A 21,724-nucleotide genomic window follows, 5' to 3' on the forward strand; every position below is an offset into this window, starting at 1 on the left:
GGGCGCCGCGGAGGGAAGGGGGAGGCGGCGGGGGGAGGACCCCCAAGCCGCAGTGCACCATGGGGATGGTAGTCCTCTTCCTAGGGGGTTCTGCGCGTCTGACGCAGGGAACTGTGGGAATTGTAGTCCTCTAGTGGGAACGTGTTTGCTGCGGCTGTTCCCAAGGTGCACCATGGGATGTGTAGTTCTTTGCAATAGGATTCTTGACCAGCTCCTACTGAAGCGCTGTATTGCCGTCGCCACGCGCCTTCGAGGGGGTGTGTTCCTCTTGGGGCAGGGCCGGCCTCTTGTGTGGGGAGAGACCCCTATGGGGAGGGCACATGATCCCCTTTCTATGGGGAGAGAGGGCAGATCCTCTTGCTGTGGGGAGAGACACCTATGGGGGGCACATCCCTTTTCTATGGGGAGAGAGGGCAAATTCCCTTTCTATGGGGACCTTTAGATAACCTCTATTTATTGGGGCAGGGGGGTAGAAGGACACTTTCTCTGCAGGCACGTTGCCCCATAGCTGTCTACTAGAGAGTTTCTTCCTCTGGAGGAGCTGGTATTGGACACTGTCAAAGATGGGATACTGGATTAGATGGACTACCAGTCTGAGACAATCCAGCAATCCCTATATTAAACTGCAGCGCAACAGTGAGTAAAGGGGATGGGAAGTCTTGGCGAGGACACCAGGGCAAGGATGAGGAGCTGCATCCTTACAAAAACAGTGACAGGAACTTTTAGTGCACAAGCAGAGCACAAAGAGCCTTGAATTTAAAAATGAGAAAAAATGCTTTTCTATTCTGTGCTATATAGGTTCTTATAGTGTACTTATCCCCATAGCATCAGAGCACCTTCCAGTAGGGCAATAAGTGACATGACTAACATTTGTCACATGTGGTTTGTTCTTTCTCTCATCCTCTTCCCAGAAGGAAAAATTGTGTGTGCATTAATTACGGTGTTTTGTTTTGATAGGGTTTTTGTTGGTGGTGTTTTATGAACAAGTTGCCACCTAAGATGTTTAATAATATTTTGCTCTCTTCTTGCACCTTTCATCAAACTACTTTACGAACACTAGTTAAAGTCCCAGCTAATTCTCAGTAGGCAGAGCCTTTTCTCTGCATGGAACCCCATGGATGTTGTAGGTTAGATATCTGCCCCTAATTTGTTTTTGCAGGATCAAGGCCTAAATCCTACAACAGTTCCTGTGAAGCAGGTTAACAATATTGTCCCCCTTCTGTTCTTGAGGAACCTGGGGCAGAGAGGTCCTGATTCAGCAGTCCTTCCCTCTACAGTTAAACATTTGTTTAAGTACATGCTTAGGTGCCATTGTCATAAGCTAAGCATGTGCTTAACTGTTTGCTGAATAGGGATAGACCGAATCACATACACCTCTACCTTGATATAACGCTGTCCTCAGGAGCCAAAAAATCTTACCGCATTATAGGTGAAACTGCGTTATATCAAACTTGCTTTGATCCACCGGAGTGCGCAGCTTCACCCTGCCCCCCCGGAGCACTGCTTTACCACATTATATCCAAATTCATTTTATATCGGGGTCACATTATAGCATGTACTTAAATATTTTGCTGATTTGGGACCAGAGAGATTGTGAGCCACAAGGTGTGATGCAGTATGGGAATTCCTATGTTCCTGCTGAAGACCCACTGAGTCAATTGTCAGAAGGTGGTAATTGGAATGACATGATTTAAAGGCCTGAAACCTCATGACCTGCTAGAAATATTTTGCCTTACCCACCCAAATATTTTCAGTACCGATAAAGTTTTTTCAGCACTCATTTTGGACCAGTGATAAGAAAGAAATATTAATTGGAGCTCGTGTAATGATGATAAAATGAATCACTTAAAAACTCACTCATCATTTTTGTTTTTAATTCTCACTCACTCAAATTGCCCAAGTTTGACAACCCGAGGTCTTGCAGTTCATCTCAGAGTTAATATTAGCACAGGTCTGAAAGGGGAAGGTTTCACAGTAGCTTCTGTTGTTTTGCCTGGCTTCTAGCCAGATCTGTCATTCATTTACTCGCTTTCAAGGCACCTTCACCCAGAATTGAAAGATAAAAATAATAATTAAAAAAAGAATGACATCAAGAATGATGAAGATGGTCTAATCATGATGATGACCCTTTAAAAAAATTTTTTTTAATTAAAGTTATTATTTATTGCCAAACCCATCTACAGTGATTTATGTCACAGACCTGGACAGGTGTAAAGCAATTTCCACAGCTTCCCTACCTTGTAAAGAACAATTTGTTTCTTTTACAGTATTCCATTGCTGTCTTGACATATTGGTAATACCATGTAATTCATTTTCCATTTGCTCTTTCTGCTTTAGCATTTAGCATTCTGCTTTTTAATATTTCTCCCAATTCCTGTCAACATTATAGTTCAAGAATCTGATCCTACATTCCTTGTAAACCCAGCTCCGTTGGGGCACCTGCTCTCTTTGCTCCTTCTTCTGCCATGTGGTTAGAGCCATCTTAGTAACTTGTCAGTATATTAATGAACAAACTGGTTTTACTCTTATATTTGTGGATTCATAAGTATTTAGCCTAATGAAAATGTTTGCAAATTCCAGAAGTTTCACAGATGTTAGCACAAATGACTACTGGAAAGTGTATTCATTTTTCATCATTCTCCAGTTTAAAAAGTTAATTCAATCAAACAGGAGAACAGTACCATGTGACTTAGACAATCAATTACAGATATAACCAAGAACGAATAACTGCAATGAATCATTGGCAGACAATTCAAAGGCCAAAAATTGTCCATCCAAACTCTTCAGTGCTTACTTACCATTAACTAACTTGTTCACTGTAGCTGAGATCAGTTCATGACTGGTTCAGAAGCAAAACAAAGAGCTAGATTTGCAGCTAATATTAATGATGGGGGCAGGGATAGCTCAGTGGTTTGAGCATTGGCCTCCTAAACCCAGGGTTGTGAGTTCAATCCTTGAGGGGGCCATTTAGGGAACTGGGGTAAAAATCTGTCTGAGGATGGGTCCTGTTTTGAGCAGTGGGTTGGACTAGATGACCTCCTGAGGGTCCCTTCCAACCCTGATATTCTATGACAATGAATTCAAACAGCTGTATTGATGATGCCAAGTTTGGAAAGAGGTGGTTCAAAACCCTTTTGGAGTGTGATGCAGTGTTGCAAACTCAAAATGCTCAAAAATCATAACTTAGGCTCCCCAGATTAATTAGATTGTCTTAGAAATCATGAGACATACCCAAAAAAAATAATTGTGAGGTTCTTTTTGTAACTGAGAGCAGGATGACCCATTTCCCATCTGAAAAAAAGAAAAAACAAAACTCCTTTATGCCTTCTCCACATTTTCTTGATCTCCTTCCATGCCCTTAGGCCCTTGTGATCTCTGCTGAACTGAAATAAGTGATTTGTGAACAACTTATCCATAGCATTACATTCGATTTGTATGTGTGAGAATGTGGTTCCCTTTTCATATATAATTTCTTGCTGATAAAATGCTATTTAAATGTGCCCTCCTCCCTACTCTTAACCTTTCAGTCATAAGATCAGCTTAAGCTTCACTTTTCAACTGCCACGTCACTTTCCTCTCCCTGGTTCCTTTTCTTTCCCAAAATATTGAGCCGAATAGTTGTCACTGTCCATGAGCAGAATTTTGGAAGGCTGTATCCCAGAAAGGGGCATGGCCCTCTTTGCTGTGCATGCTAAAAGGACTTATGGTTGAAGGGGCAGATGAATTTGCTGTTCTTTGGTGCTGCTATAGTACGGTCATACTTCAGAGAGAGAGAGAGAGAGACTGAATAAACTAACTTGCATTTTTTTCTGAGAAAAGAACGGTGGAAAATACCTTGCATGTAATTATTGACTGTTCTTTTAAAATCATATACATTTTGTTGCCGTGTGGTGGATAAAAATAAAGGCAGCAGATTCTGTCTGTCTCTCTGCACATCACCATAATATATAGATGCTAGCATTTCAATCACATCTATATATTCCATGCTCTTTTCTAGCATCTGAGCTGCTGAGTGGAGCATCTGTCCAAGGTCACAATACCCCTCAGAAAACTCCTGGCAGTTGTTTGAGTGTGGTGATCCTTTTCCAAGACTGCAAAAACTGACCACGGCTCCACAAAGCAAGAATCCCACTGCAGTTCCACAAACCAATGAGATGTACTATACATCAGGCTCTTTATGATCAGATACAAGTCAGTCTGTATGTTTGACTTGATCTGTGGTATCTCACACAACAAAGGGCGCTTGGCATCTTTCAGCGGATGAAAGTAGAGAAGAAATATTGAGCCCCCATTGCAAATAGATGTCCTGATCCCTCTTAATCTCTGGAGTGCCAGACACAGCTAATTGGCACAGATCCCACAGACGCTGTTTCCAGTCAAATAGAAAATGTGTCTAATAAATAGCAAATTCTCCTTCACACAAACAATACTTTATTTTCCCATGTGTTTATTTAAAAAAGATATGCCCAGTTGCTAGGATTTTTATGAAAACAGTACAACGTTGTTTGGCGATGTAAATTGTTTATGGAGGCTGGAATAGTTCACAAAGGGTGAAAATATCCCCTGTGCAGAGTGATGGCATGAGGCCTGTCCACCACTTGAATCCCATTTAAGTCATATTTTGAGGGTTCAGGTGTCACATAAGTGGTACGTATGCTTTTTGCTGGCTTTCTGCACAGGGAACTTCACCAATATACTGCATCTTCAGTGTTTAGTCCAGATCATGCAGCCATTGAGCCTGATGGTGAGAGGTAGAATGATGGACAATTGAGGCAGCAGGTTCTCAGCACTTCTCAGGATCAGGGCTATAGTGTGATAATGTTGTGCTGTTTAGTGGTTAGAGCAGGTGCCAGGGAATAAAGGTTTGTGGGTTCTGAGTGACTGCACATAAAATAACTAAGGCAAAGTACGGGGAAGTAAAGTTACCTGTAAAATGAATATAACAATACGTAGCCCACAGGTGTTGGGAAGCTCATCTGGTTAATGTTTATAGACTCCTTTCAGATCTTCAAATGAAGGGTCTGTAGGAGAACAATGTATTATAGTCTGCTTAAATTTTATACCTTAAAATTAAAGAAAACTCCCATGTTTGTGAATTTATCAGTCAAAGCTTAATCCTACTCACGAGAGATTAGCCTCGACACCCAAAAAAACCTATTCCGTACCCATGTCAATAAAAGGGCACCTTTGTTCATTAAGGTTTTGTGTTTGACAAAGAATAACTCAGGCATGCTAAACCTCATGCAGATGAACTAATGTGCTTATGCAGCTATATCAGGACAGAGTAAAAATAACTCTTTGCAGAAATAGTCCAAGCAATAAGACCACCTACTGGATCACATCTGCTCTGTGCTGAAATAACATGCATCAGTAAGAAACAGAAGATAAGAAAAATGCTGCAGACAAGATGAGAAGGTTTCATACTGATCATGATCCATTTTCATCCGAGCTTTTCCTTCTTGATAAAACAGGACATCTGTGAGCTACCCAAACCATTTTGTTTCATTAGGGTAAATCAAATTACCTGTAAGCATTCAAATAAGATATCATTAGAAGGCCATGTTCTGAGGCTCTTCATTATTTTTTAGCTATTGAAGTCATTTTTAGCCATTGTACAGGATAAGGGCTGAGCAAAATATGACTAAGGACTTCAGGATTTGGTTATAACATCTTCATTTATCTATTGATACATGGAATCAGTACTACTACTGAATGTTACCTTTACTAACACTGAATAGCTTCTTTCATCCAAAGATCTAAGTGTTTTACAAACACTAGGCCTCCTCCCATATTAGGGTTACCAACTATGATATGCAAAAAACCCGGCACTCACCTCTTACCCAAGGAGGCAAACCTGCCCCAACCACAAGGCAATTCTACAACTCCCCGCCCCCTTCAACAGCCACTTATAGTATATAGAGAAATAACACATAGATAAGATTGAACAACATAATTCTTATTTAAACTGCAGAAATAGGGACACTGCAGCATCTTTACATGGACACAGACACTTAACATTAGATATCCCAGTGTATTTAATGCAAATCTTTAGACCCTGGCAAATCCATTAACCCCCCCCCCCACACACACACACACAACCATTCAGGCTGGTCAAATACTGCCCAGGTGTTCACCTATTCTGCATACCTTGTGCATCCAAACTCCTGTTGACTTCACCCCAATGAGTGACATCTCCCTTTTACAGAGAGGCTAAGTGACTTGTCCAAGGTCACATAGCAAGTCATTGGCAGAGAAAGTACAGCCCTTTTGAATCCAGACCCTGGGCAGGCAAATTTTTTGGCCCGAGGGCCACATCAGGGAATAGAAATTGTATGGCGGGCCATGAATGTTCACAAAATTGGGGTTGGGTGCGGGAGGGGGTGAGGGCTCTGGTTGGGGGTGCAGGCTCTGGGGTGGGGCTGAGGAGTTTGGGGTATAGGAGGGTGCTCTGGGCTGGGATCAAGGGGTTTGGAGAGTAGGAGGGAGATCTGGGCTAGGACAGGGGGTTGGGGCACGGGGAGAGGCTCAGGGGTGCAGGCTCCAAGCGGCACTTACCTCAAGCGTCTCCCAGAAGCAGCGCCATGTCCCTTCTCCAGCTCCTATGTGGAGGTGCAGCCAGACGGCTGTGCTCGCTGCCCCATCCGCAGGCACTGCCCCTGCAGCTCCCATTGGAGCACTGGAGGGGGCCATTGGAGCGCATAGGAACCGGAGCATAGCCATGCCATGGCTTCTGGGAGCTCCATGGTGCAGCCTCCAACCCAGCACCCTGGTTGGAGTGGGGCCAAGCCGCATGGTCCAGCCCCCAACCTAGTACCTCGGCTGGAGCACTGGAGCAGGGCTGAGCTGCATGGGAGCTGCGGGCCAGCTTAAAACAGCTCATGGGCCATAGTTTACCCACCCCTGCTCTAGACACTACACCATGTTCCTGAATCATTAGATCAATAAGAGATTGTTGTAGGAACCTAGGAATTGTCAGACTGGCTCAGACCGATCATCCATCAGTACATTACCCTGTCTCTCGCAGTGGTCACTGCCAGATGTTTCAGAGGAAAATGTAAGAACCCTACAGTTGGCAGATGTGGGACACACTTTTCTCATATAGGTCTCATGCTGTTCAATAGGTAGAGATTGGCTTAAACCCAGAATAATTTATGATTAAATATGGTTATAGTTATGCTAGCTGGTAACTCATCAGAATGTATGCATGTTTAGTGCTACTGTGTCCTCATCTATCACTCTCCCCTTCCTCACTCATCCAGTCTTTCTCCCTAGGACATCCCTAGTTCAATGAATTCACATTCAGACAACCGGGGGTGATAAAACGCAGTAAAACATTTGTAACAAAATACAAAACCGAACAGTTCAAGGGTTTTTCCCAATTTCCTTTAAAGGTTAAAAATCGGCCCATCTTGGCAAGAAAATTTTCCTTTATTCACAAAGTTTTGTTTTAAAAAATGGCCTCACTTTCCACAGAAAATAAGCCAGTCTTTGAAGAAAAGCAAGCCAATGTCTTTGGGGAATGGGGGTGGGTGAAGGTGGCTGTCTCATGAAACACCATGTGAAAAAGTGAAACTTTGTGCGGTTTGGGTACAAAAAAAGGCATTTAATTCAAAGTGAGACTGATGCTGAATTTTGTATTTTTCAGTATCTAGGTATGTAGTAAGATGGCAGCAAACGGGCACAAGAAATTCCACGCAAGAAAAATTAAGAATTTCAGGCATCTCTTGAAATCAACCGTTGTGCCAACGGTTTTCTTAGTTTTTCCTCTGTCAATGCAAGAAGTGTAGGAGCTTGGCAAGCTCTGACTGTGCAATTGTTAAGTCTGTGTGTGTGCACGCATGCAGGTACATGTATCTTAGAAGGCACCCCCCAAAAATCACTCTTTTAAGGAAAATTAAGTTTACTAAAGGTGCAACAATCAGAGGTGAAATAAATAAATAAAATAAAAGGGGAAGCTCTGGCCAGCAATCAGAGAATAGCCTGCTAGTGGGAGGAGTTTCCATGGCAATGAAGAGGTGACTCTTCCACTCCCGGTGCATCTGTCTAGCATCCACCACCCGCAGAAGCGGGGCGAGGTGGGCTCCTTTCTAGGGTCCCCATTCCGGGAGCTTGCACTGGCTCCCCTCCCGCCTCTGCAGCACCCTGCCAGCTGCCGCCTGCACTGCAAAGCCGCAGCCCGGTGCAGCACCATTCCCACTGACAGCTCCTGGGGACGCGGGTGGGGAGACGGAGAGGTGGAGAGCTGCCGGCCAACCGAGCCTGAAACGGGCTCTGCGATACGCCCCCTCCAGGCGCCCCACTCGATCCGCCAGCTCTGATTGGGTTGAGGCGCTGTCCGTCAAGCGCTCAAGCCGGCGAGGTGGATGGGGTAGGCTGAGCCTTTTTGCTCCTCCCGAGCAGGAGCCGCGGCGGCAGCAGCTTTGCGGTGGGAAGCGGCTCCTGGGCAGGGGGCAGTAGGAGAGAAGCAGCAGATGTCAAGGCGGGGCGGGGGCGCGCGGGGAGAAGCGATGCACCCAAGGCACGAGGATCTGCAGCCATGCAAGGCTCCAGTATTTCGCCTCACTGGTTTTCTCTCCTGAACAGTGAGTAACAGAATTGGGGGGAGGGAGAGGAGGAAGGAAATGATTAATTGCATGAAACGTGCACCCTCCCAAAGCAAAAATACTGTCACTGCACCCTATGCAGCTGAATTAGAGGAGAAAGTTTGGGGGTGGGTGGGTCAGACTCTCTCCTTCCCCTCCAGCCCATGCAATGAGTTTGGATAAAGGATTCTGCTCCCCAGCCCGTCTTTGGCCTGCCTTCCTCTCGCAGGTAAAGTGAACTTGTCTGGGCACTGACCAAGGCTCCTCTGGTTCCTCCCCACCCCCCTTCCCTGCTTTTCGTTTACATTTCTCTGCCATTCCTTCAAGAAGTGGAAGTGCAAAATCGCCCTCCCACCCCACCTCGTCACCATGAAGAGGTGCACATCGGATGAGCTGCAGCAGCCGGAGGAGGACTGTGCTGGGGCTGAAGATGCCCCCAACCTGGCTGCCATGGATGCGAAACCTGGGGATTGCGCTTCTGCTCTGTCAGATTCGGGCACTGCTGCTAATCCAAACCCTGCTCCCCATCCTGTTCCCCGGAGCAAGCCTCCTGATTTGAAGGTAAGCCTCCCCAGCTGGTATTACAAAGGGACTTGGGTTTTTCCTGTATGCAGCTGGAACCAGAGTTCCATTCAGTGATTCTTATGTGGCTTATTATTAACATGGGAACTTGACTTTCTACTTTAATAGTGCTGATTGACATGACATGATGGCAGTATTTTCTTCAAGGTCTCCCAGATTGTACCCACAGATGTGTTTATAAGCCTGTTCACCAAAACTTTGATTATTAAAAAAAATAAAAGGGGAGCTTGATATTGGGTTCATCTTTGTGGAGATTATGTGATCTGCTGAGCAATGGGACTGGATAAAAGTCCTCTGGAAGGGTTTGCCATAGACTGGCTAGTGCTTGCAAGAGACAAAATGGTGCAGTGGGTAGAGCTGCAGATTAGGACTCCCAAGACCTGGATTCTCTTCCTAGCTCTGCCACTGGTGTGGTGGGTGATCCTGGGCACATCACTTTGCTTTTCTGTGCCTCTGTTTTCCCTTCTGTAAAATGGGGAGATTAAGAGTTACCTCTGCTGTAAAGCACTTTGCAACCTACAGCTAAATGCTGTATAATAAGAGCTAGGTATTATTGTTACTAGAGGATAAGTTCTTTAAGAGAGGGACTGGCTCTAATATGCAGTTGTCTTAGCATAAGGGGGCCTTGGTTTTGATTGTGGGTGCTCCAGGTGATGATAAGGCTGTGGTTTATGGGACATGAAGAGCAAAGGGATAAGTGTTGTGAGTTTATAAATTGATGTTAGTCTTCTTTTAAGAGTCAGTGCTGAACAGTCATACACCAGCTTCTGATCACATTTACACAAGTGTACATTCAGAGAAACACTATTGATTTAGATGAGGTTATTCTGATGTAACAGATCAGAATCTGGCTTTGTGCTGAACATGGTCGGAGGCTGTGGCTTAGGTGGGCCTTTCTTGAAGGATGAGGGAACATGGTAAGGCCTGTGTTCTGCAGAAGAACTCAGCAGATGACCTTAAATAAAACCCACAGCAGCAGGTACTGCAGAGCTAAACTAGAGAACACACATCTTGTCTGCTTTGACTAAAGGGCAGCTGCAGTTAGAACAGGGACTAGGTAAAAAATACCCCCTTCTCACTCCCCAGGGGTGTTCAGGTCACACTTACATACTGACACCAGTAGGTTTTTACTAGGACTGCAGAGCTGGTAAAGCACTGGGAGAGAGAGCTGGGTTCTGTTTTGTCTTGCACATCCCCATTGGAGCTGCTGGCTAATCACTTCCTATTTGTCACAGGCAGTGATTCACGAGGCAGAAAGGGCACTGCTGGAGGGCCCAGGTGGAGTTTACAGCACTGACATTTAGCCAAGTCCCCCTTTGATTTGAAATGTGAGCAGTACTGATCAGTAGTCATTGAAAAAAGGGGGATAAATAGGAAATCTGACTGACTTTATTATTGCAGAGGCTAATATTGTGACTGTAACTGCACTTCAAAAATCTCCAGGCACTACCGTACATTTCACTGCATCTAAACCATGTTCTCATCTCTAGCTGATGAGTATTATAATGCATGCATTACTTTAACTTATAGTGCTTCTCATTGATCAGTTTCAATGTGCTTTACAAAGGTGTGCAAGTGGCTGCAAATGGGGAAACTGAGGCACAGAATACCATGGTTTCATTGGCTCCAGCAGAGCTACACTGATTTATACCTGCTGATGATCTGGCCCGGAGAGTTTAAACAACTTGACCAAGTTCACACAGTGAACCATGAATGGTACCTAGGTGTCATGGCTTCCAGTCCAATGCTTCATCCAGCTGTGCCACAATGGCTGCCAGTTACCCAAAGGCAGATGTGAAATGAAAGTGTCCATTAGGTTGTTTAATGTTAGTTGTTACATGTGTTCTTTCTTGGAGTTATGGAGCTCTCTGCTATTGGCTCTTTTCAGCGGCTGTTGTGCTTTAGGAGTTACTGAAATGACCTGCACCTGTCACTACTGCCCTATAAACAGCAATGAATGAAGCTGTTAAGAGCTATGTGTAAGACAGATGGCCAGAGCCCCCAGTGGTATGCTTTTAGAAGCATGTTCACCTGGCATACAGCTTACTCACCCTGAGCACTTCCAAAGTAGCTCTTGCTGGCTGACTCCTTTGATGGACACTTGGTCTTCTGCTTGTGTGGAGATTTGAGCAGCTCCATGCACACTTGATCCAACTGCTCAGCTGTTCTGATTGTGCCTGCAGTGAATGGTATTCATGCTGTAGGGCCAAAGGTGGGGTCAGAAAAATGTGAGGAGAAGGCAACATAGGGGAGGGACCAGGGAAACAGAGCAGAGGCTGAAGTGGGTGGGAGGACCCCCCTAAAGAGAGTGGGGAGCAGGCAAGAGAGGAGGGGATGGAGAATAGTTATGGGAGGTAAGAGGATGAGAGACTAGATCCAACAGGGAGAGACAGCAGGGCAAGCTTCCCCACACCATCCCTTGCTAGTTCATCTCATCCTGAACTGGAGCAGCCACTTATAAGGGCTGAGAGGGGTGATCAATCTCAATGGCTTATTTAGCCCTTGGCTCCTGTACTGAGACTGCCGGCTATGCTAATTATGGTGGCTTTTTGCTGTGGACTGAGACCCATCCCTCCAAATAATCTCAGAGGATACTGATCAGATGTTAACTTTTGGTCACCAGTGGTTTATGCTGTATTTGTGCTGGCAACCTGGAAACAAAAGGCTCCTTTCTGTTCTCGCCAGTCCCCTTACTTCTCTGGTCCCCCTCACTAAAAATGCATGGCAGATTTTCTTTTACAAGTATTAATCCAGTTCTTTTGGTATGAGCAAGCTTCCCATGACCAAAAAAAAAAAAAAAAAAGTCCTGGCAAGAAGCAGAGCAGATGTGGGACACAATTCTGCTTAAAAATGTGTTGGGTGGTAGATATTTCTGAGCTCTGCAGCAGAAAGGCTGAATCCATGCAAAATACTGCAAAAGAAAGCATTCAGGCCTTTTACTATAAGAGACAGTAGGCTGGGGGGGGGGGAATGTATCATAAAGGCATTTTACCCCTTCAATCTCATTCCTGCCTTTCCCCAGGCAGCTATGATCTGAGTATATTCTCTTTTTTTCCCCCCCATAATTGGATGAATTTGATGGCCACAGAAACCAGGGGCTGAATGTTTAAGCCAGCCATGGTTTTGATCTAAAAATCACCATCTCAATCTTCATGGTCCCTGCCTCTCCCCTTGGGTTTGACCTTGGAAGTTAAGAGCAGCTGGGAAGCTGAAGGCTTCATCCTGAGTTCCACTCCTCTCCTTGGGCCTGATCGCAAGCCCGTGAAAGTCAGTGGAAAGCCTCCCATTGATTTCAGCGAGCTCTAGAACAGGCCTCTTTTGCGCTGCTTCCGTGTGCAAAGGGAGCAGAAAGCAACCAGATCCCCTCTGCTCATTCCCACGCTGCTGCAGGGGAGTTCTGCAGAGCCAGTGTAGACAGATCCGGCACCACACCCCATCCTGGGGCAAGGGCAGCGGCCAGAGTATGCTGTGCTATGGCAGTCTCCGGCTGGTGGGGAGTCCTTTGGAAGCCATAGCCAGCTGGCATAGATTAGAGCAGTCCCTGAGCTGGACATAGCTGAGGATCTGGGCTTGAAGCTGACAGTGCGTGGGTGCAGCTCCCAAGGGAATCAGAGGCAGCTCCCTGGCTGTAATGGAGGAGACAGTTTGGGCCTAGAGTGAGATCAGGATCAGACCCCTTTGCAAACACAGCATCCGATCCAAAGCACATTGGAGTCAATGGAAAGACTTACAATGGCTTCTGTGGGCACTGGATCAGGTCCATGGAGCCAAACTCAGTCGGAACTTAGACTTTACTCAGGAAAAATGCTCATTGGGGCCAAACCCTGAACTCCACACTCAGCTTTTACTCTTGCTCTTTTATGCCTTATTCATGTGAGTCTGTTTTTGGAGCCTGCAAAGAAACCTGCCAGGAGTCCCCCTCCTCCACATCCCCCTCCTAGAGAACCTTTCAAGGCCCCCCATTGCAGTTCCAGCCAGACACTATCGATGCTCCCAACCCATGGGTTGCCCAGAGGGGGAAGAGGAGACACTTTTCCTTCCACCCCTCACAAAAGCCATCACCCCCACGTATGTTGGAATTCGCTCCCTTGCATCAGCCATTTACATGCATTTTTTGGTTTCAAAGGACACCATGAAGGCAAGTTAAGTCCCCACCAGTTACCTGAATGTCCCTGCAGTCAGACAGCCTGAACAGAAGCACCTTGGTCACTGGAATGGTCTGATTTATCAAATGCTGCTTGGCTCAAGGCACAGATCTTTCCAATTCCCTCTGCCTCTTTCTCACGCACACAGAGGGGATTGTGCCACATGACTCTGGCTAATGTCAACCACCATTTCAAAAGTGTGGGGGCGTGAGTAGGTTCTCTATAACAATTCACACTGTTCAGAGGCAAGAACTCCAGGCAGTTAATAGTAATGGCGATGACATTTTCCTTCCATATCATGTTTCAACCAAGGATCTCAAATCACTTTACAAGTGTTAATAATTCATGCTCGCATAGCTTGGGGAGGTATGTCTGAATGGTGATCATCATCATTCCCATTTTACAGATGGGGACACTGAGATGGGAAGTGTCCTGCCTAAAGTCACACAGCAAGTCAGTGACAGAGCCAGGAATAGATCCCAGGGGTCCTGACTCTCAGTTCCCTGCTATAAGCAACTGACCACACTCTAAATCAGTTGAAGTCTTGCTCACTGGGGGTGGGGAGGCATGGAATAGATTAACAGGGTGGCACACAAGTTCATTTCACAAGTCTGGTACATCTGGAGGTTCTGGGTCCAAATGTGAATTACATCACAAATGATGTGTGGGTGGTACTTTTGCATTAGGCTGAGACCTTGCACTTGTGGTGCTGCAGTCTCTGTATGGGGAAGCCCTGTTTTCCTTTCCTTGCTCAGGATGGTGTTGCATTGACAGACTAGCAACTGGAGGAAGCTTGTACAGTGCTTCTCCATATCACCCTCTCGCTTTCATGAGGATTAACATTTCCATGCTTTCATTGTTAAAGGCTTCTCTGGGGCTTGCTGGCAAAGTGTATCTACATGGCTTATCTAGGAGGACGCCCACAGGATTCCAGATTTCTTGGGCTCATCAGCATGCCCTTGTTCCTTCATCTTCTCCTTTCATGCACCCTACCTCACACAAGATGAAATTCACCCCGTGCAGTGAGCTGTCACAAAAACCTGTGCCACTAGAATCCCACTTGAGCCTTCCAGAGAGAGCCGGGGTGGTGGTGCACAGTTCTTGGTCTGCACAGGGGAAAATTTCACCCAGATGGTCAGGTTTAGAACAGTGAATGTCATTTACATATTATTTCCCCTGCTACTGCTCACTTTTCCTGCACTGCAAGGGACATTCAATCACCCTTGTCCATTAATAACATTCCATGGAAGTCAACAGTATTCTTGATAGGTCTAGTACATTCAACAGTAGAGGCTGCATTCGGCCATACAGCCAGGGCAATTGACCTGCTTAACCTAGGACAATGAAAATACAGGTGCATTCAGCCTATGACATTAATCAGCATCCAAGCAGTTAAGCTGGCCTTGCTTTCAACCCTCAGCGAGGAAAAAATTCTCTTAATTTCTTTGGAGTCAGTTCAGAAAACAAATAGGTGACAGGAGAGGGTGAAATGCTTGTGGGTTGAGAGGAATCTCATTTCTTATGATACAGACCTAGCTGTTTTAATGCACAGGGCAGGAGAAGGGGACATGGCCAAAGTCTTAATTTCTTTGCAGCCCTTCTTCAAATTTCACTCCAGATTTGGAGTTTCAGCAGGGTCACAGCATTATTGAAAAATACAGGTGCCAAAGATTCTATTTTATATAGATTCTTGTAGTGTGCTCATCACAGGAGTATCAGCACCTTCCAGTAATGCACTGAGCAATGTGGTTTACATCTGTCACGTTTGTTCTCATCTTCTTCCTTGGGGGAGAAGTGTGCATACAGGAGTGTCTTGTTTTGGATAATGTGTATATACCTATTGCTATATATTATTGTTTAAGTCACTGCTATCTTTTTTTTTTTTTTCCATTTGAATGTGATGCTGGTGAAAGGGAGCAGACTGCCGAGCACTGGCCCTGGCTTTCCAAAGGATAGGGCAGGGCATAGGCAGCAGCAATATCTAATCAAATTTCCCTGTGGAAACACTGCCACTGTGTCCGGTGACATTTTGGAAGAGATCAGTGGTTCTGTTGGTGTTACCCATCCTCCAACTGAAACCTGCAGGAGGGAACCAATTGAGCAACCAGCAGAAGCTCAGAGACCATTTGAAGGATTTAATGGGGCCTGTTTGATTTTCCACTAGAGTTGCTAGCTATTCCTATATTGGCCTGGTCCCTGACCTCTCAGGGTTAGAGGGGAGTTAATTGTCCATGGACACGCAATCTGAAATTGTCTTAAAAAGAATTAAGTCCTCTATTTGGGATGATATTTGCCCCTGTGAGAGCACCAGCGTCTATATACCATTAAAGTCCCAACCGGGACAGGAGAGAGCAGCATGGCTCAATGGATAGATCACAGGCCTGGGAGTCAGAAAACCCGCATTCCATTCCTAGCTCTGCCACAGATGTGATGTGGGAACCTGGGCAAGTCCCTTCCCCTCTTTGGGCCTCAGGTTCCCTCACAACCTTTGTCTTTTTCTGTTTAGCTCTTTGGAAAAGGAAGCATCTCTCACTATGTGTCTATACAGTGCCTAGCACTTAGAGGCTCCAATCAAGACTGGAGCCTCTATGTGATATTAATTTCATTAAAGTAATGAAGTGGAACTTCCGTGGTGTATGAAGACTGCGCTTTGGCCACTGCAGCAGATCTTGAGTGAGAGATTTAGATATACAAAGGAATACACAACCATGAGGTTCAGATGACTGATAAGATATCTGAACTCCCAGCAGTTCCTTAGTATTTACAAAATTCCTGTTTCTTCATTTGTTTGATAACATTTTAACAATTGGTTTTATCAGTGTGTAAATAGTTAACAGGTGAATAGGGTGAAGCGCTAGTTTTAATCCAGAACTGTTTTCAAATAAGGCGAAAACCTTTGATTTAACCCTGCCAAAGCTAGTAACAATTCAGGCCCGATTCTCCCGTTGTATGGACACTAGTGTAAACCAGGAGTAGCTCCTGTGAAGTCAATAGAATCAAAACTAGTGTAAGTGAGAGGAGAATCAGGGCCTTTGTATTGAAAAAAAGCCCAAAGCATGATTTGGGTTTCAAAGATCTACCAGAGATTTGTCATGGAGATTTGTACATTAATCACTTTTTGAAACAGTGGATATATTTTTTTTTAAACCAAACAGATTGCCATGGATTTTTTGGACTTGATTCATAGATATTTTGGATGATATTCTTTTTAGCAAACGATATTAAACTTCAGCATGAACATCTCAGAATCTTAATCCCTTTATGAAACAAAATGACTAAAGTCACCATAGTCTATAAACATTTATGATGGAGATTTTCAAAGGAGATGTGGCCACCCATGGTCTCAGCCTATGCTGCAAACTTTAAGGGCTTTTGTTTTTGTTTGTTAAATTGGCTTATTCCACTTTCTGGGCTAGCCATCTGTAAAGTTAAGTTTTGAAAAACAAAGCTGTTTTCTCGGACATATGAGCACCAGGCATTTCCCAACCTACTGCTGAACAAGAATCTAGTAAACAATTTCTTTGTTATTTTCTATTCCTTTCAGATTAAAGTATATAGGGCCAAACCTTCAAGTCCTTACTGAAGCAAAACTCACTGGAAACAAGTGCAAGTTTTAACCGAGTAAAAACTGAATAAAAACCGAACAAGGACTCAAATCTTTGGCTCACGTATTTAAAAGCTGAATTTTTTACCTATTTTGGTCAATTTCCTTGTAGAATCATAGAATATCAGGGTTGGAAGGGACCTCAAGAGGTCACCTAGTCCCACCCCCTGCTCAAAGCAGGGTCAATTCCCAACTAAATCATCCCAGCCAGGGCTTTGACAAGCCTGACCTTAAACACCTCTAAGGAAGGAGATTCCACCACCTCCCTAGGTAACCCATTCCAGTGCTTCACCCCCCTCCTCGTGAAAAAGTTTTCCCTAATATCCAACCTAAGCCTCCCTCACTGCAACTTGAGACCATTTCTTTAGATTCCTTTACTCTTATAAGACTTCAATGTAGCACTGAATCTGCCCCATCCAACACAACAATACCATGATCCTGACTTTCTCTGCATGCAGATCTCCTTTAAATTCTCTTGAGCATCCTTTGTGTAAAGCCCCTTGAAAATTTGGGGTGATGTAATCACCAGGATAATTTTTTTTAGGACAAGTTTTAGACCAAAATGATTTGTTATGCTTAGAACCTGAGGGGGGTGGGGGGGTGGGACCACCCACAACCTATAGGCAAGGAGTGAAATCCTGTCTCATTGAAATCAACGGCAAAACTCCCATTGACCTCAATGGTAGAGGAGTTCACTCCAGATCCATACCCGATGTAAACTGGTTTAACTCCATTGAATCTTTATAGCTATGTCAGTGTATATCAGTGGAAGATATGGGCCTTGTGTATCTAGTGGAAACAGATATATAACCTAGATAGACATAGGTGCTGTCAAAGTTATCTCCCTCACCTGCTTTTATTTGTTACTTTTAAAGCATGCAAATTGGTCATTGCTTTTCCCAGAGAGCTTCTAAAGGGCAAACAAAGAATCTAAATCTACATTCTATCCTGATGGTAAAAATCTGTGGGTTTATGGTTATTATCTAATGCTGTCTCCGTTTCCATAGAGACTCTAAATAGAATAAACTTTAGATCACGATTTCCTGAAGTAGAGAGACAGCATAGCAGATTCGTTACATTTTTCTCAGGTAGAACCTAGGGGATATAATCTGCATTATGACTGGATAATGAGAAGATTAGAGTTTTTGTCCTATGGTGTAATTGTAGTGGCTAGTGATGTTGTATCAGAGTGCTCTAGTTATCACCCTGGTTCCTTGTAAATATCAGAAGCAGAACCATAATGGACTTAGACACTGATTTATAAACAGGTTGGGTTTTCTTTTTGTGGGGGGTGGAGTTCTTTTTTTGGCCAGCCATGAAATATTGCAGTCATCTGCAAGTTCTTGTAGGATTTGTATCGCAAACACAGCTGCCTTTCCAGAATTCAGTGGCTTTGCTGGTTGACCACTTTGGCTAAAAGCAGCTCTTAGTTCTGAGCCCCCATCACATCTTCTCTTCAGGCAGGAGAAAAATGTGAGTGTAGGCAAAAGTGATACATCGGCAGTCTTGGGGCAAAATCCTGGCCTCTCTGAAGTAACTAGTAAGACTCCCATTGCCTCCACAGGGTAAGGATTTCAGTCCTGCAACCTGAAGTGCTCAAACTAACCACAAAGCAGGGACAACACAGATAGTGACACAGCAGGCTTCCCTCACATTGTCCTGCCAACAAGCCTCAGGTCTGAATTGATATGGAGATGCTGCCCTGAGGGCTGAGAGGATAATCTAGCTACCATAGCTCATTCAGCCCCCAGCCAATGAGAATGGTGGGTTGTGAGATAGGGTCATCTGTCCTACCGGGAGCTGGACTGAAACCCACCAAGCTCATTTCACAGAGGCCTCTGAGCAGCCATCCAATGGCAGCAACCTTCAATCACTAGCTGGATATGAATTGGTGATGTGGAGGTAGGGTGACCAGACAGCAAATGTCAAAAATCAGGTCAGGGGGTTGGGTGGGGTAATAGGAGCCTATATAAGAGAAAGACCCAAAAATCAGGACTGTCCCTATAAAATCAGGACATCTGGTCATTCTATGTGGAGGTTGAAGGCAATCATCCAAATCCTGATCTCACTTAAACAGGTACAAATCTGGGCATTACATTGACTCCATTGGAGTCACTCTGGCTTTATACTGGTGTAACCAGGGAATTTTCTACACCTGAAAATTAGTCCAGAATAAGATAGGATGTGAATTTGCAAGTGGATTCTAAATCCACTTTGTGGAACAAGAGTGCCTTATTCGAAATTAAGAATATCCACACGTGCAGTTAATTGGGAATAGCTCCTCTTGTAGGCAAACTTCAAGATCAGAATCTGGCCTGCTATATCCCATTACCGTTCTTTTCTGTAGCCATTGCTAATGTTCAAGCAATGCATGACCAAACTGATACATCATGCAGAAAACCAAAAAAAACGAGCTGGCACTTTTTTTTTTTTTTTAAACTAATTCACACACTGTGGCCACCCAACTAATCTGAGCACCTGTTTAAATCCCTGTAGTCTCTGGGCATGAATAAATTGGTGCACCATATGAGAAGAATGTCTTGGAGCAATCTTGTGCACAGTGTGATGAGCCTTTTGCAGTGTCCAGGGTGCTGGTCACCTCATCCACCTGGAGCACAAGCTGCAGTTTAATCCTACTAGGCATAGGCAATTGCAGTCTGCCTTTCCAGAAGAAAGTGGAAGATCACATTGGCAGAACTCCAGCCATTTAATTTCTGGAGCATGTTGATCAGGACAGGTGGTGCGTTGTCATGCATTGGCAGCAAAGTTAAAAAAAACCTGCTAGTAACCATAGTTTTTCTAGCTAAAGAAAAGGTTGGGCTTTTTATTTTTATATTCTTTTCCTTTATGTTACAATCATACAGTGAAGATTGCAGGGATTGCATAAATTTTTCAGAGAAAATTGTTAGCTGAGCTTACTTATTTTTGGGCCAATTCCTGAGGTCCTTCCTTTGTTTTCAGTCAGTCCCTTACCTGGGGAAAACTCGCATTGGCTTCTACTGGAGTTTGTTGAGTAAGCAAGAAGTAAAAAATACAGGCCAGATACTCTTATTCATAGTGGGTAATGCTTTACTCCATAAGTATTCCCATTGACTTCAGCGGAGCTACTCACAGGTTAAGGTCCTGTTCAAGGAGGGCAAATACTCCACTGGTATAAATTGTCATCGCTCCATTGACTTCAGTGGGGCCAGGACAATTTACACCAGTGGAGGATCTGCCCTGAAATGAATAAAGGTATCACAAATAAGCACCTCCAGGGGTGGCTGATTGCCTTCAAAAACAGTTTTACCTGAGGAAGGCCTGGAGAAGTTGGTCTGTAATTTATAACATATCCTGCCTTGCAATGGGCATGGAGCAGTGGTAGCTGAGTTTTCTTCTGCAAGCTTGGCCATGGTGTGACAAGATTCTGCCTGAAAAGTGAGTTTGCCAGCTGGGCTCCAGGAGGGGTGACTTAAACCCTAATCCTGCAGTCCTGACATTGCACCCTTGTGCCTGCACAGATGATCTTTGATTTCACTAGCACTTTGTAGGGACACAGGGGTTCTCCTGTGCAGATCTGAGAGCAGGATCAGGGCCTTAGCTGGTAACCCTTCCAAAGGTTCTGTAGAGAAACATCACATGTGTGTTTGATCATCAGAAGTCATTAGGAAGAACAGCCTCATTCATTTTCTTGGGGCTTGTGTAAGAGTAAGAACCCTTACAGGGCTGTGAGAAATTTTCACATTGACTCTAAGATTTAGCTTTTTTTTTTTTAAAAAGCTATTCCTGTATATCCCAAACTGTTCTTTCCTTACCATGGAGCAGATTCTCTTCTCTGCTTCTTGGCTTGGCTAAAATACAGGCAAGTGGTCAAGCTTTCCTCACTGCAATACCTATGAAACACCCATGAAATTAGTGAGTTTGTATAGGTGAAACTGGATACTTAGTGCCTAAGTCTTTGGAAGGGGCATTTAACAAGGTTGCTGCTTACTAAATAGTCCCTCAGTCAGAATTCCCTTTTCATCAGCCTCCCTCTCCAGGACCCCTTAGAGACCCGCCCCAACCTTTCTTATAAGTCCTACAACCCTGTACTTGGGGCTGGTTTAGTGACCACAAACAGTTGAAAACATTTCCACCAATAAAGTCCAACACTGAAAACTAATGGATCACACTTACCTCCAGCTCTACACTGAGCTCTCCTTCCACAACCTGTTCTTCACAGGATCACAGCTCCTCACTGTCTCTCCCTGAAACTTGACCTTATGGTTCTAGCTATCTCCTCTTGCCAGCATGTCCCTTGTGCTGCTGGAGAAGGCAGACTATATGCTGCCCTCCTCCAGTACTCTCTTCCTAATTGGAAGGGAGGGGAGCCCTACCCCAGCCTTCATTACAAGGCTGCTGATCCCAAGCCCTTAAAGGAACAGTGTGCCTGGGTTTTCCCCCCATCCAACTCCTAATTCCCCGGAACGGCTTCCTCTTTTCCACTGCCAGACCATTTCCCAGGCCTTTGTTCATTTCAGCTCACTGGAATGGGGCCTTCTGGGCCCCTCTACTCTGAAAGGGCCAGTGTACCTCGCTACAGGCAGTATGCACAAACCCAGGGTGGGAACCTCAGTGGGGCTTTACAGAGCAGCCACTGTCTTACACATTGAGCAGAAATAAGCCACGACCTTATACCTGAGTGGAGGGCTGGGATCTTGGGACTGTGGCATTCTAATCCCAGCTCTGATCCTTATGCCCTTCTCCATCTTGCTCGTCCTTCCTGTGAAATGGGATTAATGATTCAGAGATGCACACTGAGGCTTACTTAGGAGAGGTTCATAAGGCACTGG

The 21,724-nt window shown here is 44.8% G+C and overlaps 1 protein-coding gene and 2 long non-coding RNA genes across 6 annotated transcripts in view; 2 read left to right on the plus strand and 1 right to left on the minus strand.

Annotated features, from left to right (window-relative positions):
* Positions 1–443: 443 nt before the first annotated feature.
* LOC120403879 lies at positions 444–4,424 on the plus strand. The gene is made up of 2 exons (XR_005597774.1): positions 444–636; positions 3,998–4,424. It is a non-coding gene; the product is annotated as an uncharacterized LOC120403879 (long non-coding RNA).
* On the minus strand, positions 3,484–21,236 carry LOC120403877. 4 transcript variants are annotated; one of them, XR_005597770.1, is made up of 5 exons: positions 21,069–21,236; positions 11,216–11,362; positions 5,333–5,524; positions 4,927–5,021; positions 3,484–4,805 (listed from the first exon to the last, which is right to left on the minus strand). It is a non-coding gene; the product is annotated as an uncharacterized LOC120403877 (long non-coding RNA). The 4 variants fall into 4 exon arrangements; XR_005597772.1 differs by lacking the exon at positions 5,333–5,524 and having other exon boundaries at positions 3,486–4,738; XR_005597769.1 differs by lacking the exon at positions 5,333–5,524 and having other exon boundaries at positions 3,491–4,805.
* TMCC2 (transmembrane and coiled-coil domain family 2) overlaps positions 8,481–21,724 on the plus strand; it is a 70,770-nt gene continuing 57,526 nt past the window's right edge. The window contains exons 1-2 of the mRNA XM_039535754.1: positions 8,481–8,582; positions 8,910–9,143. Of these exons, the coding sequence (XP_039391688.1) occupies positions 8,952–9,143 (192 nt within the window). The 5' untranslated portion in view covers positions 8,481–8,582; positions 8,910–8,951. The remainder of the gene's footprint in view (positions 8,583–8,909; positions 9,144–21,724) is intronic.

Source organism: Mauremys reevesii, linkage group 4 (assembly GCF_016161935.1).
Source record: "Mauremys reevesii isolate NIE-2019 linkage group 4, ASM1616193v1, whole genome shotgun sequence".
Lineage (NCBI taxonomy): Eukaryota > Metazoa > Chordata > Testudines > Geoemydidae > Mauremys > Mauremys reevesii.